At 35.6% G+C, this 15,706-nt stretch overlaps 2 protein-coding genes across 2 annotated transcripts; both read right to left on the bottom strand.

Moving 5' to 3' along the window:
* Nucleotides 1-1,332: 1,332 nt before the first annotated feature.
* LOC121794509 (E3 ubiquitin-protein ligase At1g12760-like) lies at nucleotides 1,333-4,370 on the bottom strand. The gene is made up of 5 exons (XM_042192702.1): nucleotides 3,645-4,370; nucleotides 2,691-2,810; nucleotides 2,470-2,602; nucleotides 2,012-2,176; nucleotides 1,333-1,799 (listed from the first exon to the last, which is right to left on the bottom strand). The coding sequence occupies exons 1-5, from the start codon at nucleotides 4,211-4,213 to the stop codon at nucleotides 1,623-1,625; spliced, it is 1,164 nt and encodes a 387-aa protein (XP_042048636.1). The 5' UTR covers nucleotides 4,214-4,370; the 3' UTR covers nucleotides 1,333-1,622.
* A 1,797-nt stretch (nucleotides 4,371-6,167) lies between these two features.
* Nucleotides 6,168-9,807, bottom strand: LOC121809680 (shaggy-related protein kinase epsilon-like). The gene is made up of 13 exons (XM_042210437.1): nucleotides 9,372-9,807; nucleotides 8,606-8,803; nucleotides 8,434-8,526; nucleotides 8,280-8,339; nucleotides 7,928-8,200; nucleotides 7,769-7,843; nucleotides 7,574-7,630; nucleotides 7,354-7,494; nucleotides 7,209-7,259; nucleotides 7,024-7,119; nucleotides 6,859-6,942; nucleotides 6,658-6,760; nucleotides 6,168-6,570 (listed from the first exon to the last, which is right to left on the bottom strand). Exons 1-13 carry the CDS (start codon nucleotides 9,429-9,431, stop codon nucleotides 6,509-6,511), a joined length of 1,353 nt encoding a protein of 450 aa, XP_042066371.1. The 5' UTR covers nucleotides 9,432-9,807; the 3' UTR covers nucleotides 6,168-6,508.
* Nucleotides 9,808-15,706: the final 5,899 nt, after the last annotated feature.

Genomic DNA, 15,706 nt, shown 5'->3' with positions numbered 1-15,706 from the left:
TATATTGCTCAGAGGAGAAATTAGGGTCTTTATGTGTCACATGCACTAGGGACATATAAAATGATAATCAATTAACGTGTTATATAATTGATTATCATTTTGCCCACCAATTATATAGCTCGTTATTTGATTATCATTTTATATGTTTCATATTGCATGCGACACATAAAGACTCTAATTTCTCCTCGATCAATACATGCGCGCACACACATACACTCCTTCTGGCATTACAAGTAGAATCATGCAATGACGATCAAGGTCACCGTTATTTCTGCCGAGGGTTTGAGGTTAGGCATAAACATCTTTGTCAAGAAAGATGTTTTCGTCGTCGTAAGATCTGACACATTCAATTCGCGATCAACGAGTACAGATAGGGAGGGTGGGAGCTACCCAACATGGAATTAGAAGCTGGTGATGGAGTTGCATGCCAATGCTTTCCTAATAATGGAGGCGCGCAGGCAGTAGGCTCATTGGGGCAGCCAACATACCCATCTATGAATTCTCGGGCGGGGTTCTGCCCGTGAATCATTTCAGTTTTTTGAGCTACAGGTTGAAGGGTGCGAATGGCGGGAAGATGGGATAGTCAACCTCTCAGTCAGAGTCATCAGCCCCGAGCAAGGGGAGCCTTGGTCCCGAGTTCCGAAGGTAGATGGCAAGGCCATTGCTCGTGGTATTCCCGTTTCCCATAAATATTAATTTCGTTTTACATATCGATTGTGGCGGATTCAATATTTTCAATTTAGATTGCGACAAATAAGTAGAAGGATTTGAAGCATCAACCAATAGGTGACAGAGATCAAAGAGGCAAGGTCATTGCTATTGGAACTGTGACTAGGATTCCTTTATCCTATGGCGGCGTTCGATTTTCTAGATAAAATAATACCAAGATATAATCTAAGATTGAGTTGTGAGATTATTTTAGTCATAGAGGTTTAGCTATGACTAATTATCCCATGATTATCCATCTAGGATTGAGTTGTGGGATTGAATCTCATGAACCAAACACACTACATATTTAATCTCGGGATACAATCTTGCAAACCGAAAACCCCATAGACATTAAGTTAGTTTCATGTATCAATTGTGGACGATCCAATATATGTCAACTAAGACCGAATCTAGATTGCGCAATTTTAAGATCGGACGTCTACAAAATGGGCACGTGGCTTTCCGTGTATTTTAAAGTGAATTTATATACGTCCTATATAGCAAATTGAATATGTGTTCGTTGAGAAAAAAGAATTTGGTTTCTACAACCAAAAGCATTTAAATAGTTCATTACTAGTATTTCACAACCACCTACCTAATGTCATACAAATGTGTATACACACATTTGAACACAGATGATTTCAGCTTTATCTCCAAATGAGTTTTCTTTAACATCACAAACTGGTATTACATACAGCCTAATTCTAAATATATCTGGAATGTTACATGAAACAAGAAGTTCCACAAAAACTCTTTGTAAGAAAACATATACAATCAGCATTAAGAAAGCACCAAAAGGGTATCAAAGGCACACAACAAGCAGCTCTCATGGTGTTACCTGGCATCAGGAAAGCTATAGTCATCCAACACAAAGTTAAACGACTCTCCTGGCTGATCATTTATAGATCCCTCGATTATGCTTCTTCGCTGTCGACTTGACTGCCATTCTTCAGTATATTGAACTTGCAGAGAGGGCAGACTGCATTTAAGTGCAGCCACTTGTCTATGCAGGCTGAGTGAAAATGATGACGGCATGGGAGTTTGCGCAGTTCTGCCCCATCATCATAGGCACAAAGGCAAATACAACATTCCTATAATCAGAAGAACATTTAGATGTCATCAAGCAACCAAATGGTGACGTTTTAATTTTATTCTGCACGGTCGAGGATTTTCCCAACCAGACGCTAGCTAAGTGGAGATAGATAGCTTAACGAAAACTAAAGCACCCCTTGAGATCTAGCATAAAATCTGTAAAGCCCAACAAATAAAGAAACATAACGATTTAGAGTCTAGTAAGACATACAGCATCATCCAGAGGTAGAACATGCTCTGTGGGAGAATCAGTGTCACATTCAGTTATTATTCCTCCGAATGATTCTTGAATTTCACCATTTTGCTTCTCAAAGTCACCAATTTTTCGAAATTTGAATTTTGGTAGTCTCTCAATGTCTTCCTTAGTAGCCCCGTCCTGTAATATAGTGTCGAATAAATCAATAAAGTCCTCTTCCAGTATCATATTCTCTCATTTTGGTTTTGAAGGTGACTGGTTACAACGGAGGCAGAAGTACACATTCAAACAGTCATAGAAGATTTACGATACAGGTGGTCCAATTCACACTGTAACTCGGTACAATATTTTCATGACTTAAATCATTACACAACACATATACAGCATCTTCACTTAATAATGGAACAAGTAACATGGAGTTTTTTTCAATCAAGGGAGAAAAGCGTCACCCTAGATTCGACGTAAAAATTTACCTGATCTGCAACTGCATATAAGATTGCAATGATACATGGTAAACAGCAGCAAACAGCAATTCCAATTATACACGCCACGGCAACACAAAGCACAACGAAGCACACATCGAATGCCAAGAATGCAATGGAAAGCCTGCAAAATACAACATTGATAACACATAAAAGAACAAAAAAGTGTGTCGTGATCCCAGCAGCATCAACAAAAAATAACTTGCTCGCACCAGTAAAGCTGTGGCGATTCAGCTGTCAAATCCGGGCCACCAACAGATACCCAATAGAACCCAATTATCCACCAAATGAACGAGAACATAGTATTAGCAGACTCCAGATGTTTAGCAACACTGCCAGAAAGAAATCAACATAGAATCACCATTATCAATTCCTTATCTCTATACATGACCTACTGATTCCATTTTCTCCTCTATGCATATGGGATGTATACATAGCGATCAAAGCAAGGACAAAGCCAAAATCATAACAACATAACTAATAAAAAACCTGATAAAACATAAGAAACAGCAACAAGATAATACGATGGTAAACATTACGTGGTGTCCGTTATATAAATCCATCAGCAACGACTATCACGGGAGCACCTTATAACAAAACAGAACAGAATTTGTTTCCTACTACTTAAAGCATGTAACCTTTGGAACTATACAAGCACGTACGTATTACCGAATTCAATTATCACCGTCGTGAAGCAAATCTAAACACTACTCTACCAGACAAAAATATCATGTAACCAATACTCGATCAATAACTGTAACTCAGTCTCTGATCACCATTTCCAGGAACCATAGCCATTTATGACTTGTTAATCGGGTTGAGCATCAGATTCAAGTAGGGGAAACGGCAATAAACATGTTTTCTGTTCCTAATCACTTCTAAATTTACAAACATAATCTTCCTTTCATCCTATCTATTTTGCCTCATTTGAAAGACAGGAGAAACTAACTTGATTCTATCAAATTCATTAGTTTCCCTTTAGTGATAACTGCAATCAAATCAAGCATTAACGGATCATTGATTCCACAATCTGAATATAACATTCAGCTCCAAAATCACGAAAAATTGTTGCAATTGAAAACAATGGGGGATAAGGGTAAATTGAAAATCACCCCCAAAGAATTCCTAAAAACCCAAAAATTGAAATCAGAAAAATTGAAGTTTACCTAGTTTCATCATCAGTCTGTCGGTGCTCTGAAGAATAACCCCCGGATTCCACGTCATCACTTCCGGAGCTGGAATTGGAGTAATTCCGGGCGTAGTCAACCCGCCCTCTCCCACTATCCTCCGAATTCCGGTGGGAATACCTCTTCATGTACTCGGCGCAGACGCAGACCATATGAAGAATGCACTGGAGCGCGTAGCCGACGATCCAGAGACGCAACGGCATCGAGGGGCGTTCATCGCGGCTCATGATGAGGACGGAGATCGAGACGACGACGAAGGCGAGGTTCCACACGAGGTCCAGTGTCACTATCGGCTTCGAGTAGGCCCAATCGCTCTGGCGCTCCTCGATTTGCTCGGCCGCAGCTTCGCGGACGCGGACGGAGGGCTCGCGCATCGAGCGGCCGCGGCTGCTGGCGCGGCGGAGGAAGTGGGTGGCGCCGCGGAGGCTGGGCACGCGCCCGATGAAGCCGGAGGAGCGATTGCTGGGGCTCTGGTCGCCGAGCAACGGTGTAGTGTCGACAGCTGCGGCGGCCGCGGGAGACGACGGGCTGTCGCTGTTAGACGACATCGTTTTGGTCGGGCGAAAAATTTAGCGTTTCAGGTTTTTTCTCTATTTTTGGTGTGTCACTGATGATTGAATGTCTTAATTCTTAAATTTGTGCTCTCTCTCTTTCTGATTGGGTGTTTGATCGCACGGTCGAATTTTGACGAACGATTCACTGTGTGTGTGAGAGAGATGATCGAATTGGATGAGGTGTGTAGTATTTTGAAAATTTGTGATATGGTTCTTTATTCAATAAATAAATCAAATTTGTGACATTACACTCTATACAATGAAATAAAGGAGAAAAACAGTTGAAATTCACAAATAATAAAGTAGAAGAAAAATAGTTGAAATTCACAAATAATAAAGTAGGAGAAAAACAGTTGAAATTCACAAATAATAAAGTAGGAGAGAAGAAGAAAAAAATTATCATAAATGAATCTCGACTATTTCTCTGGACTGGACAAAAAAGAAAATATGGTCTATTTCTATGGGACGGTGATATATAATTAATGTAAATTTATTTTCATTCATACGTATATTTTGTACTCTCTCCGCCCATAAAAATATGGGCAATGAGTATGACAAGGGAATTAAGATAAATTTGGTAAAATAAGAGAGATGATGAGGATGGTAGTTAAATAGTGTTAATGGATAGTGGGACCTACATTATTAAATTGATATAACTTTTTGAAAATGAAATGCACACATTTTTGTAGGACGAACAAAAATAGAAAGTGCATATATTTTTATGGGACAGAGTAGGGGTGGGTAGGTACGGTATACCTTACCGAAACCATCATACCGTATACCTTACCGAAAATTCGATATGAGAAAAAATCATACATGTACCTTACCAAAATTTTCGGTATACCGAACTTCGATATACCTTATTTTCGGTATGACAAATTTCAATATCGATACCATACCTTATTTTCAGTATGTCATATCTAAATTCGGTATACCGTACTTTTACGGTATACCAGAGTTTTACGGTATATCGGACTACAATACGACATACCAAAATATCATTATTTTGTAAATAATTCTAAATACAAACACAAATGAAAATAAAATTTAAAAAATACTTAGAAAACATGAAATTTAATCAAACTCAAACATATTCAATAAAAAAAACTGCAACAATTAAACTCCACGCAATCACATAACGTTCAACAATATTTGTTTGGAACTAATTTAACTAAAATCTTATATTTGTTTGAAACTAATTGATTCAACGATATCAAGTTTTCCTAATTGAGTTTATTTGATTTTATATTTACATGATTACCCGACAACCTACATGTAAATATTTATTTGTTTGGTAAAAGTATGAATATACTTGATATAATTTGGCATATATTGATATCGGTATATACCGAAAATTATGGTGTATACCATATTTTCGGTATATACCTAAAATTACGGTATATACCGTATTTTCGGTATACCCCGGTATACCTCGGTATATGAAAATTCATACCGTTACCGTACCGAAATAAATCGGTAAGGTATGATATCCTACCGAAAATTACGGTATACCAAAAATTCGGTATTTTTGGTATTTTTTCGATACGGTAAGGGCAGTATTTCGGTATTTTTACCCAGTCCTATGACGGAGAGAGTATTTAGACTAATTAAAGTTGGACATTGCACATCTTTACGATTAGTTATATCTTGTTACTAAAAATGTGGTACTCCTATTTCTTTGTTCTGAAACTTGTACTAGAACATTTGTATCTTGCTGCAATTATATCATAACCATATAGTCATTTATTTAATTGTGAAAGGCATTTAATCAATGTTTCAATCAATGGTAGTGGCGTAGGTTGTTCAAGAGAGACCGCCGTGAATCGTGATTGACAGCGAAGCCGACATAAATAGCAAAAACAAGAAACGGCCACGTTTCAAACAGGGGAGAGATCCAATGAAACAAAGAAGTTGCTCTCTGCCTGCAGAAAAAATGGAAATCTTGATCTTACAAAGAGAGCATTAGCAGCTCTGCTCTGATTGAATTAGAACATCAAGATTCTGTGGCTTATGTGTTGCTTACAAATATGTATTTGGGGAGAAAAAAAATATGTGTACCGAACAATCTTCTAAAATTTTGTGCAGTTTGCAGGTTTCCATTTAGAATATGGATAAATGCAAACTGGAAATATATATGATCTAATACCTAACTGTATGCAAATCCATATACAAGAACCAGTTGAAACTTGAAACTATATTCGCCTTTCATCTTTGACCTCGCACCAGCATATACAGCAACTTCATCTCGTTGATACACTCATGAGCTCGCTCTCAAAAGACCCGTAGGATTCACTTCTTGGTGTGGTCGGGGATGAGACGTTTGAGCAGTTCGGAAGGCACACCAGTAAGTTCTGGGAGCATAAAAAGAAAGGCTTAAACAAAAGGTAACAGTATCAACTCCCAAAGCAATGGAAGAAAATAAATGATAATGTCTTCACCTTCAGCTGTGAAATCGAAGAGAGGAGGTAACGGCTGACCATTGGGCAAGCGCGTGTTTGGATCTCTCAAGTCATCAAAAAAGGGGTGTGCACAAGCCTCCAACTGGAAAATTGGAACGTACAGTTAACAACGCGATAGGGCAATCCAACATCCTATCTAATTTCATAAAACACGACAAAATATGAAATAGAAACGCTTACGGCTGTGAATCGTAGAGTTGGTGAGTATTGGAGTAACCTTGATACCAGATCCACTGCTTCAGCTGGGATTTTCCTGTGAAACACCTGAAAATATAGCTTCATTTAGATCTCTCTTTCACAAGAACGTAAAAAAATTGCAGAAGAATCGAGTATTCCTGAACAAACCTTGTGCCATGGGTGGGCTTTAATCTGAGGAAACTTAAATTCAGTATAATTAGGATTCATGCACTTGATTTCCTCTCTTGTTGGAGTTCCCAAAACCTGATGTCGAAACAATCGACACACATCAATTATGTACAAGCACTTTTATGTTACATGCAAGGGAAAAAAAACACTTCATTTTTCTTCACCTTAATAATTTCGACAAGCTGATCAACGCTGCTTTCACCGGGAAATATAGGCTGTGTGGGTTTAAGAGTAATCATCAGAACTCGAGGTACAAACAGTAGGTTTCGTATTTGCCAAAATGTAGAAGGGCAACAAATAAGTACATACCTGCCCTAAAAGCATCTCGGCCATGACACAGCCAACGGACCACATATCAATGGCAGATGTGTATTCTGAAGCTCCAAATATCAGTTCAGGAGCCCTGTAATATCGAGAGCAGATATACGAGATGTTTGGTTCACCGGGTACCTAAAGCAAACCAGAAACCCCCCGGTGATTAAAAATGTCTTGATTTCGATCTTATGTGAGAGCAAGGGAAGGGGCATACCAGTATCTTCGCGCTTCCCATATCACAAAGCTTAAGCTGGTGAGTTTGAGAATTGACCTGTATGAAGAGTCAAATGTACCGAACTTCAGAAAGAACATATCGAGCTAAGCGAAAGATACTTGACTTTAGCTTAGAAACAATCACATATGCAACAAGGAAAATGGAATAATAATAATAATGTAACAACAATCATACCAGCAGATTTTGAGGCTTGATATCTCGATGACAAACTCCGATAATTCTATGCATATAATTTAGTGAACGGCAAATCTGCAGTTAAACAAAAATAGATATGGTCTCAATAAGAAATCAAGACCCGAAATGTCAAAGCATATGCAGTACAGCAAACTGTACCTGATACATGTACATCTGCACATTTAAGATGGGCGTGTACTGGTTGACTCTGCTATACTGCCTTGTAGCCCGATAAACAGTTTCAGGGACAAACTCCAGCACAAGATTAAGGTAAACCTCGTTCTTGTCAGTAGTCGAATAGAAATAATGCTTCAGCTGAACCACATTAGGATGGTTGAGCAAGCGCATCATCTGCAGTTCCCGGTTCTTGTATCTCCTATCCTGTAGAACCTTCTTTATGGCAACAGATTCCCCCGTCTCAAGGCATTTAGCCTACAGCACAAAAGCGAGAATGTAAGTGAAACTTCGTATGTTTAGAGCCTGCAGAATCCCTTTTTCAACGAGGTAGTACCTTGTATACAACTCCAAACGAACCAGTTCCCACCACGCGCTCTGCCATGTAAGACATCGCCTATGGATATACGAAGGCAATTCAATTACTATCAGGTAAGGTTCTCTTACTTAAACATCAGTTCCAAAGCATTCAGACAGCAAAATTCAGTAACCTGTTTTGGCTGTCCATTTCGGCCACCAATTGAGGTCACAATTATCTGACCGGGTTCAGTTCCATTGCCACTAACGACAGTTGGCTCGATATCCTGGGAAAAGAATTCACAAGTTTAATACAACAAACTCAAGATTTTCACAAGGAAATATATATGCAAGGAAAACCGTTACACTACTATCATGGTCATCGTTTCCATCCCCTCGAATCCTCATTTCATTCATCTCCTTCGGTAGCTCATGCACATCTGACGCGGCTGCAACACCTTTCATAGAGTTCGACTCTGCAGGCAGCCTACCGTTCACATCACAGGCGCCACTCTGATCTATTCCGCGTTCCACCTTCACCCTTTTAATGCTGGAATCGCCTTCCTGAAATAAAACACAACCTTATCATGCACCTCAACATCAATACATGCGCAAGGTGAAGCACAATTCTTCACACTACACCATTTTTCGAGAATTTACATGAAATGTATCCATTTAAGTCAGATTCAATATCCAACAACAAGGAAATGCAGTCACATAAATACATCAGGGCAGCTTGGTCTTTGTTTAATTAAATCTTGAATGTCAAATGTTAAGCATAGAAACACTAGATATACCAGCATTGATTGTTTACAAGGAAATCTTAAGAGAATTCAACACCACCACATATATAGCTAAAGAGATCAACAAACCTACCAAAAAAATCCCTACTTTAATTAATTACCATAACTTATCTGCACACATATTCAATAGGATTATAATTACAATAACAGATTAATACAATATTTTCCACATTTCCAGAAGAAGAAAAAAAAAGTCACCCAAATCTAATAAGATTATAATAAAACAGATAGGAGAATCTACTTTCACATTTCCTAGAAAATTCGCCCCATTTTCTGCAATTTAAAACTAAAAATGAAGACAATTAACAGAAACTAAATAAAAAAATTACGTGATCTGAAACGGATGTGCGCCCCGAAGCAATGCTCTTAATCCGACGCATCATATTCATTTTTCTACCGAATTCAAAGCAACCCAACTACACCAATCAAACTCCCAAATGGGATTCTTAATTCCCTCCTTTCCTCAGCCTTGAATCCAAACAAGAAAACCAGATTATCAATCACTCCTTCACCCAACAACGGGCAGACAACGGGAAAAGGGGAAATTAGGAGAGCTGGGGATATCTATTCTAGCTCTCCCTCTTCCCTGTTTGGGTATGGTAACACAGAAGAGAGAGAGAGAGAGAGGCAGGAAGGCTTGAAATAAAGAGAGAGAAAAGGCAATTCCAAAAGAAACCGAAAAAGAAAAAGGAGAAATCGAAAAAAAAGTCCTTTTTCAGACAAGAAACTCTCTCCCTCTCTCCCTCTCTCTCCCTCTCTCTCTGTTTCTGTCTCTATTTTATCTTTGTCCAAATTTTCGCTTTCAGTCAAAGCTGCGAGGCTAATTATTATACGTTTCCGACCCACCATTTTTCCTTTCTCCTTGTTTTCGTACCTGCGGTCAGACTTCGATTCTGGGCCGTCATTTATCATGATGCTGATCCAACGGCTATAAGCAATCAGATATGACGAAATTATGATTTTTGTTTTGTTTTTTGTTTTTGATTATTTGTTTTTAGGTGGGGGAGAAGCGGAATATTCGGGGGAGATTATATTTTGGTGTGTGAAATTTTGACTCAACTTTTATTATTTTTTGCTGTTAATTTACGACTATTTCAAATTTTGAACATCTCAACTCTCTAATAATCTTGATTCTTCTATGGGTACGACCTTCACACCCTATTTTATTTTTGCGACTGTAACGCGTGCTAGTTAATACACTTTTTAATTCGTACTCCTATAAACAATGTTCCCTACGTTAATGAGTAGTAGTAAAAAAATTTATGGAATTGAAATGATTTGTTTATTATAAATCTCATTTTTATATACTGAAATGTGAATATAAATGGAATATAAAATCTTTTTATTAAATGCAGATGTGAGGTATATTTACCATTTATAAAAAAAATGACATGAGATTTTTATTTAGAGATATATCAAAATGACAATAAAAACTACTTATTGCTAGATTTAATACTACCATATTCGAATACCAGATTCATTAATTGGAGATAAAAGAGTTTTAACAATTAAGTTGAGTTTTAATACTTTTGTAAATTGGGTAAATCTTATTTGCTATTAAATTTCTAGTAGTTGGCGATTGCCGTAATATTGCACATAATTAAAATTTTGAAATCTATTGACTTGCGCAGCTAGGATTATTGTTTAATTGTTATGATACCTTTATGATTTTTTAATTTCTTATGTTTTTTATTATCCAATACTTCGTGAATTTATATTGTGTGATTTCTTCTGAAGTAAATAAGAAATGTGAAAACTGAAAATATGAGCTATACGAAAATATTATATCGACTTTCCTTTTTCACGATGTTTGAGTGTTCAATTAATTGTTATGGATTAGAGCGTTTGACCATAGTAGATCATTTACTAATGTTCTTGATTATTCCGTCGATAAGAGTATTTACATTAAATGCAAAATAAATATTAATCTTCGAGTCCTAATTCTACCAAAAATTTATTGTATTTAAAGGAATGCACACAACAAAAAGTTACAACTCGTAACGCTACGTAAGGCACTGAATAAACAATAAATGATATTTAAAACGTTGAAAACAAATTCTGAAATTGATGTAATTAGCCATATTTCAACCCTATCTATCAATTTATGTATATGCACTTAATTAATGCATTCCAAAACAATAAATTTCTTTTGCCAATTATTCAACATCACCAGGCCCAACTTCACATCGAAATAGTTAAGTAAACCCCATGTGTATACGTTTTGTAACTTTTGTATATATAACTACGTGCTCTTGTTACATTTATAATTTCTTATAATAGCTAATCTTTTTTCAATGCATGTCCTGTTATGTTTAAGACTTTAAGTAAAATGTTATACTATTATGTTTTCGTGCATTTGTAAAAAAAACATAATGATATGGAGCAAAATCCATGTTCTTTTTGTTTTTTATTCAAAATATATTTCAAATTAATGATAAATAAACAAATGATTAACCTTAATGATTTCTGTCCAACTTCTGCCAATTATACAAAAGCAAAAGGTGGGCCCAATTAATGCCCATAAAACCAACAGAAGAAAAGGCCCACTTAGGATCCAATACGTAACCTTCCAACTCTATTCACCTTATCTATTGGATTTAATAATATACTCCCTCCGTCCCGAGCTACTCGCTCATTTCCTTTTCGGCTCGGAGATTAAGGAATGAGTGTATAGGAAAATAAAAAATGACGGCTATAGGTGAATTTTTTTACTAAAAATGGAAAGAGTGCAAGTAACTTGGGACGCCCAAAAAGGAAATAAGTGCGAGTAGTGCGGGACGGAGGGAGTATTTAACTGCAACATAATAATTTCGGTGTTTAGATATTTTTTAAACTTTATAAAATCATGGAGGGTGTGTCCAAAGTTTTAGGGGTTGATATTTCCAAGATCTAACGGTCATGTACTCATGTGGTTGGAAAAAATAAAATAAGAAATGGAGCTCAAAACTTTAAAATAAAATTAAAAATCAATTAATATACGTATATTAATTACTAATTTCATTTTTCAATAGTTTTCATATATTATGCAAATCTTTTGGATTTTGCGTCCCATTTCATAGTAAAATAAGAAGCGATACCATTTGAATATTTTCAAATTTTCAAGATATATATTATCACAAAGAATCATGCAAACTAAAGTATTTCTAAAAATATTTTTGAATTCCCTAATAACACAAAGAAGCAACATACTATTAGAAGTATTTCTAAAAAAATGAAATAAAACAAGTAGTTTTGGATAATCTAAAAAAAAATATGAAACAAATAATTTGGGACGGGAAAGAATTAAGTTTATCCCCAAAGTAAACATTCTCTCAATATGTGTAATAACTATCCATTCTTTGTATAAACATAATCTGGCCTACAACCTACTTAATAAGTGGGTTGGGCCTAGGTTGGGTCAAAAATATATAGAAAGAAACTTCATCTAGCCCATTTCATCGGTGGGCCTGGGTTGGGTCAAACAAGCCCATTTGATAACTAGTTTTTTCTCTCATTTTTGTTATCCTTCGTTCTTCTTCTTTGTTTGTCTCATCTTTGTCATATTGCTTCTTTCATTTGCTCCCTCCATTCCACAATGTCCTAGTCTTTAGGATAGTGTGGTAGATTTGAATTATTGTTAGTTTGTTACCACATTTTTAGCTATAACGTGATCTGCACGCGATCTGCGCATTTTCAGTTATGTTTCTTTGTAAAGCTATTATAAATAGCTGCTTCCATCTTCAATAAAATTAGTCATTCCCTCATATTCATACTTTCTTGTGAGATTCAATATTCCTACAGGCTTGGGATTCGATGAATTTGGGTGTGGAGAGGGGTTTGAGGCTGGATTCAGGTAGCTGGAGGGTATCCTTTACGGCGGGGGGAGGGTGGCGATTAACGAGGCAAGGAATTTGGTGGCGTCAGCGCTGGCCATACAGCGGCGGTTGGTGTGGCTCTCTCTGGCGGTCATGCATAATTAGTAAAGGATAGATATGGAAATTTAATTATTTGTACACAACGATTAATTTTGTCGCAGGGGGTAAGCTCTGATGACTTATCTGGTGACTATTCTTCTTGGACTCAGTCTGATATTAAGTCATAGTCATAATATGACCAACCAAACATGGGGGTAACCTAATCTTGAGACTTAATATAAGTAACTCTAGATGCACAAAGTAAACATTCTCTAAATATGTGTAATAACTATTGATTCTTTGTATCCAACGTAGTCTGGCCTACAACCTACTTAATAAGTGGCTTTGGCCTAGGTTGAGTCAAAGATATATAGAAAGAAACTCCATCTAGCCCATTTCACCTGTAGGCCTGGGTTGGGTCAAACAAGCCCATCTGACAACTCTAGTTTTCTTCTATTATTTGTTATCTTTCGTTCTTCTTTGTTTGTCATATTGCTTCTTTGATTTACTTCCTGCTTTCCATAATAGGAGTCGCAGTTGATTTGGACACGAGTTTTAAAAAATATAAATAATTATGATTTAGAAAAGTTGGTGGAATATATAGTCCACTTTTTTATATTCATTTTATAATATGAGTGAAGTGGGTTATTGTGATGTGAGACCTACTTACCATTAATGGTAAAAGTGAAATGTGACTCTTATTGTGAGACGGACTGAAATTAGAAGATGTAACTCTTATTGTGGGACAGAGAGGGTATTATTTTTATGACAAAATTCATAAAAATCAAAGCTCGATTTGTTCATTTTCTCTATAATTTCAAATAAATTAATAACGTAACTAATCAAACATTGATTTTTATGAATTTTGTGAAATTAAAAATTTCAATAATATATTTAATGTATTAGAATTAACTAAATATATAAATCAAATCAAACAACGTTAAACATGCATCAAATAAGAGTGATATTCACATAAGTCAAAACAAGTTTCAAACCCTTTTGAAAATCTTAATCATGTCCAAGACTTTTTCAATATTTAATAGCAGCCACTTCTGCAATTTGTTACATAATTTTCCAACTCACACACTAGTTGAAAAAAGGTACATTTAAAATGGTCCACTTCAATTAATTCAATTAAATGCTACCTAGATTTCATATTGGGACTGCTCTTTAATTGTGTGCCCCCTACTTTCCAAGATGTATATCATATATTCATTCCCTTTTCCTCCTAAATACTTATATCTTTCTTTTTCTTGAATAGGGACAAATTTTCACTTTGCACCTGCCCCACCTTTTTATCTTGTAGTACTAAATACTCTTCATGTCTCTAATAATGAATCTCCACTCAAATTAGATCAAGTATAAACTCAAGGGATATGTATATTCATGTATGTGAGGACATATAATTGGCATTGTTAACTGTAGTCTCCATCAATATTTTTCACTCTTATAACTTATAAATTGTGACAAAAAATTTCAAATCATAACTTGTGAGATATAATAGAGAAAATAAAATAAGAATTGCTAACGTGGATGTACGTCCACAATTCTCGCACTAGAGACTTACTGTTGGACTTCCATATGATATATATTTAAGCTCAATCCAATTTATATTATTACTAGAATTATAATAGTTCATTGTTTTTGCCTATATATATTTATTTTCTCAATTGTATACGAAAATTTTATAGTAAAAAATTTGTCTTGACATTATATCCGGACATAATACATATAATATCAAACTAGATAAACAATTCATGCAGTATTTGTTTTGTTATATTCATAATTACTTATGTGATTATTCATTTGACGAATCTTGGCTCATCTAACAATCTTAGGATATAGAACTCATAACATGGCAAATTCATAATAATTCAATAAGCAAATTGGCCTTTTTATTTATATTATTATTATTATTATTATTATTATTATTATTATTATTATTATTAAGTCGGTGAATGATGGGTGAAATTTTGTAATTTTTCCAATTTTGTTTTTGCATGGGTTGTGTGGGACCATGATAGACTTGGTGATATTTGTGGGCTCGGTTCCATGTGATGGGTTTGATAAGATACCCATTTCACCCATTCCATTAATCGGGCCACTATATTATTTCCATTTTTATTTTTAAATTTAATATTTTATGTAACAACCATTGCATCTTCTAAAAGATATTGAATCAAGAAAGAACCCGTACAATATATTTTTGTCGTAGAATCTAACGTTTTGAATGTAGTAGATTCAAAAATTTTAAATGAAGAAAAGTAGTACTATTATCATATTTATATGGAGGACTTCTTTTCTTAGCTTTTGAGCTAGTTGAAGATAAGGAATAAAAATACATAAATCAATCAACCAAACAAAAATTCAACTCAAATGTGATTCCCGTCTGTCACATTTAGCATGGCTCCTCCAAAATTGACCTTTTATACTATAGACATATAAATGAAAGTCTATCCTTTGGACTTGGAATATTTTTGAAAGTTTCCAAATTTATAGGAAAGCATGGTTTTTGGGATAATTTGATAACGAAAATTCAACAAATTTAAGCCTGCACTGTAGCTTTCACCCATGGGAACATGAAGACCATTTAGTTGATTTTAAAGTTGCCACGTAACGTGAGACCCGTTATTAGTATTTGTTTTAGTTACAAGCGTAAATACTTTTTGTAGCTTTAATGCCAAAGTAAATCATTTTTTGAAACTACAACTAGTATCATTTTTTACTTTATTTGAACCAAATAGAAAGGTATAAGAGCTAAAAAAATACAT

Source organism: Salvia splendens, chromosome 1 (assembly GCF_004379255.2).
Source record: "Salvia splendens isolate huo1 chromosome 1, SspV2, whole genome shotgun sequence".
NCBI classification, from domain to species: domain Eukaryota; kingdom Viridiplantae; phylum Streptophyta; class Magnoliopsida; order Lamiales; family Lamiaceae; genus Salvia; species Salvia splendens.
Note: the sequence above shows the minus strand (reverse complement) of the source record. Positions and strands in the feature narration are given on the sequence as shown.

Coding starts and splice junctions, on each gene's coding strand:
- LOC121794509 (XM_042192702.1), bottom strand. CDS start 4,213: ATGTCGTCTAACAGCGACAGCCCGTCGTCTCCCGCGGCCGCCGCAGCT. Junction 2,603..2,690: donor GAATCGCCACAGCTTTACTG/GTGCGAGCAAGT, acceptor TGTATTTTGCAG/GCTTTCCATTGCATTCTTGG. Junction 2,177..2,469: donor TATATGCAGTTGCAGATCAG/GTAAATTTTTAC, acceptor ACTATATTACAG/GACGGGGCTACTAAGGAAGA.
- LOC121809680 (XM_042210437.1), bottom strand. CDS start 9,431: ATGAATATGATGCGTCGGATTAAGAGCATTGCTTCGGGGCGCACATCC. Junction 8,527..8,605: donor ACGATGACCATGATAGTAGT/GTAACGGTTTTC, acceptor TTCTTTTCCCAG/GATATCGAGCCAACTGTCGT. Junction 6,943..7,023: donor AAGCCCACCCATGGCACAAG/GTTTGTTCAGGA, acceptor CTATATTTTCAG/GTGTTTCACAGGAAAATCCC.